The sequence below is a fragment of the Microtus ochrogaster genome, unplaced genomic scaffold (assembly GCF_000317375.1).
Source record: "Microtus ochrogaster isolate Prairie Vole_2 unplaced genomic scaffold, MicOch1.0 UNK101, whole genome shotgun sequence".
NCBI classification, from domain to species: Eukaryota; Metazoa; Chordata; class Mammalia; order Rodentia; family Cricetidae; genus Microtus; species Microtus ochrogaster.
In genome coordinates, this window is record NW_004949199.1 from 505840 (window position 1) to 507179 (window position 1340).

The window sequence follows — 1340 nt, forward strand, 5'->3', positions numbered from 1 at the left end:
GCTGTTTCCAGGTTAAGGCGATTAAAACTAATGATGTTATGAACATAGTTGAAGAGATGTCTTTGTAATGTGATTCAGCATCTTTTGGGTATAAGAAAAAGAGTGGTATTGCTGGATCCTGAGGTAGATTGATTCCCAATTTTCCAGAAAGCCACCATACTGATCTCCAAAGTGATTGTACAAGTTTGCATTTCCATCAGAAATGAATGAGTGTTCTGCTTACCCCACTTACTCTCCATCATAAGCTGTCTTTTGTGTCTTTGACCTAAAGCATTCTGACAATTGCAAAGTGGTATCTCAAAAGCAATTGAATAACTTAGACGGTATGTAGAAAAAAAACTGATCTAATGTATGCACACAAAGAAGGTTGAATATAATATGACAAAGGAGAGGGGCCTCAGGATATACTTGGGTGGAAAAGGAAACCACAGGTTCTATTATTAAAACTCAAGGTCATGAAGCATATTCTAAACTTCTTAGCCTCTGAAGTGAATCTTTCTTTTGATTTTCAGGAGTCCCTGTTGGCTTTAATGCCATCTGCTGGTCCCAGATGTCTCTATAAGTTGTGTTTTTTGTGTAGGCTCAAACTGGAATTTTTTCACTGTGTTTCTGGCACAGTAATATATGGCTGTGTCTTCAGTGTGCACACTGTTCAATTTTAAGAAGACTTCATTTTTGGAGGTGTCCATGCTGATGGTGATTCGGGACTGGAGAGCTGAATTGTACTCTGCGCTTCCACCAGCCCACATTATTCCAAGCCACTCCAGACCCTTTCCTGGAGGCTGGCGAACCCAGTGTATATGATAGCTGTTTAGCGAGAATCCAGAGACAGTGCAGGTGAGAGACAGGGTCTGTGAAGGCTCCACCAGGCCAGGTCCTGTCTCCTTCAGCTGTATCTGGGAAGAGACACCTGGAGAGAATCAACATCACAATCAGTCGTACATCATATAGATGACATGCCTGAGTCCCTCTCCTGAAACCCTGAAACACTTACAACTTGGAAATATCACCAGGCAGAGGAGCAGCACCAGGACAGCCATGCTTTGCTGGAAGTTCCAGTGAGAAGGAGATGGGGCCTCTCAGCTAGGCCTGGGCTTTTATAATGAGTCTGAGGGCTGCTTTGCATTGGCACACGCTCCTGAGGGGATAAAAGAAAGCAAAGGACTTGGTTTACACTTCCCTTATTTGAATGAGATTTGTCTTACGTTTCTTAGATGTTTTGAATATGGGAACTCAGGAACATTTTCTTGTTATTGTTTTTATTTCCAAACCCTGACAAATGGGAATTAGTATGAATCACACTGTGTAGACCTGGTAAGCAAAACATAGGAGCGTTTATA

At 42.1% G+C, this 1340-nt stretch overlaps 1 gene segment (V, D, J or C); it reads right to left on the reverse strand.

Moving 5' to 3' along the window:
• Positions 1–527: 527 nt before the first annotated feature.
• LOC101994956 lies at positions 528–1040 on the reverse strand. The segment is given in 2 exon segments: positions 528–910; positions 995–1040. Coding segments are annotated over 2 exon segments (429 nt in total).
• Positions 1041–1340: the final 300 nt, after the last annotated feature.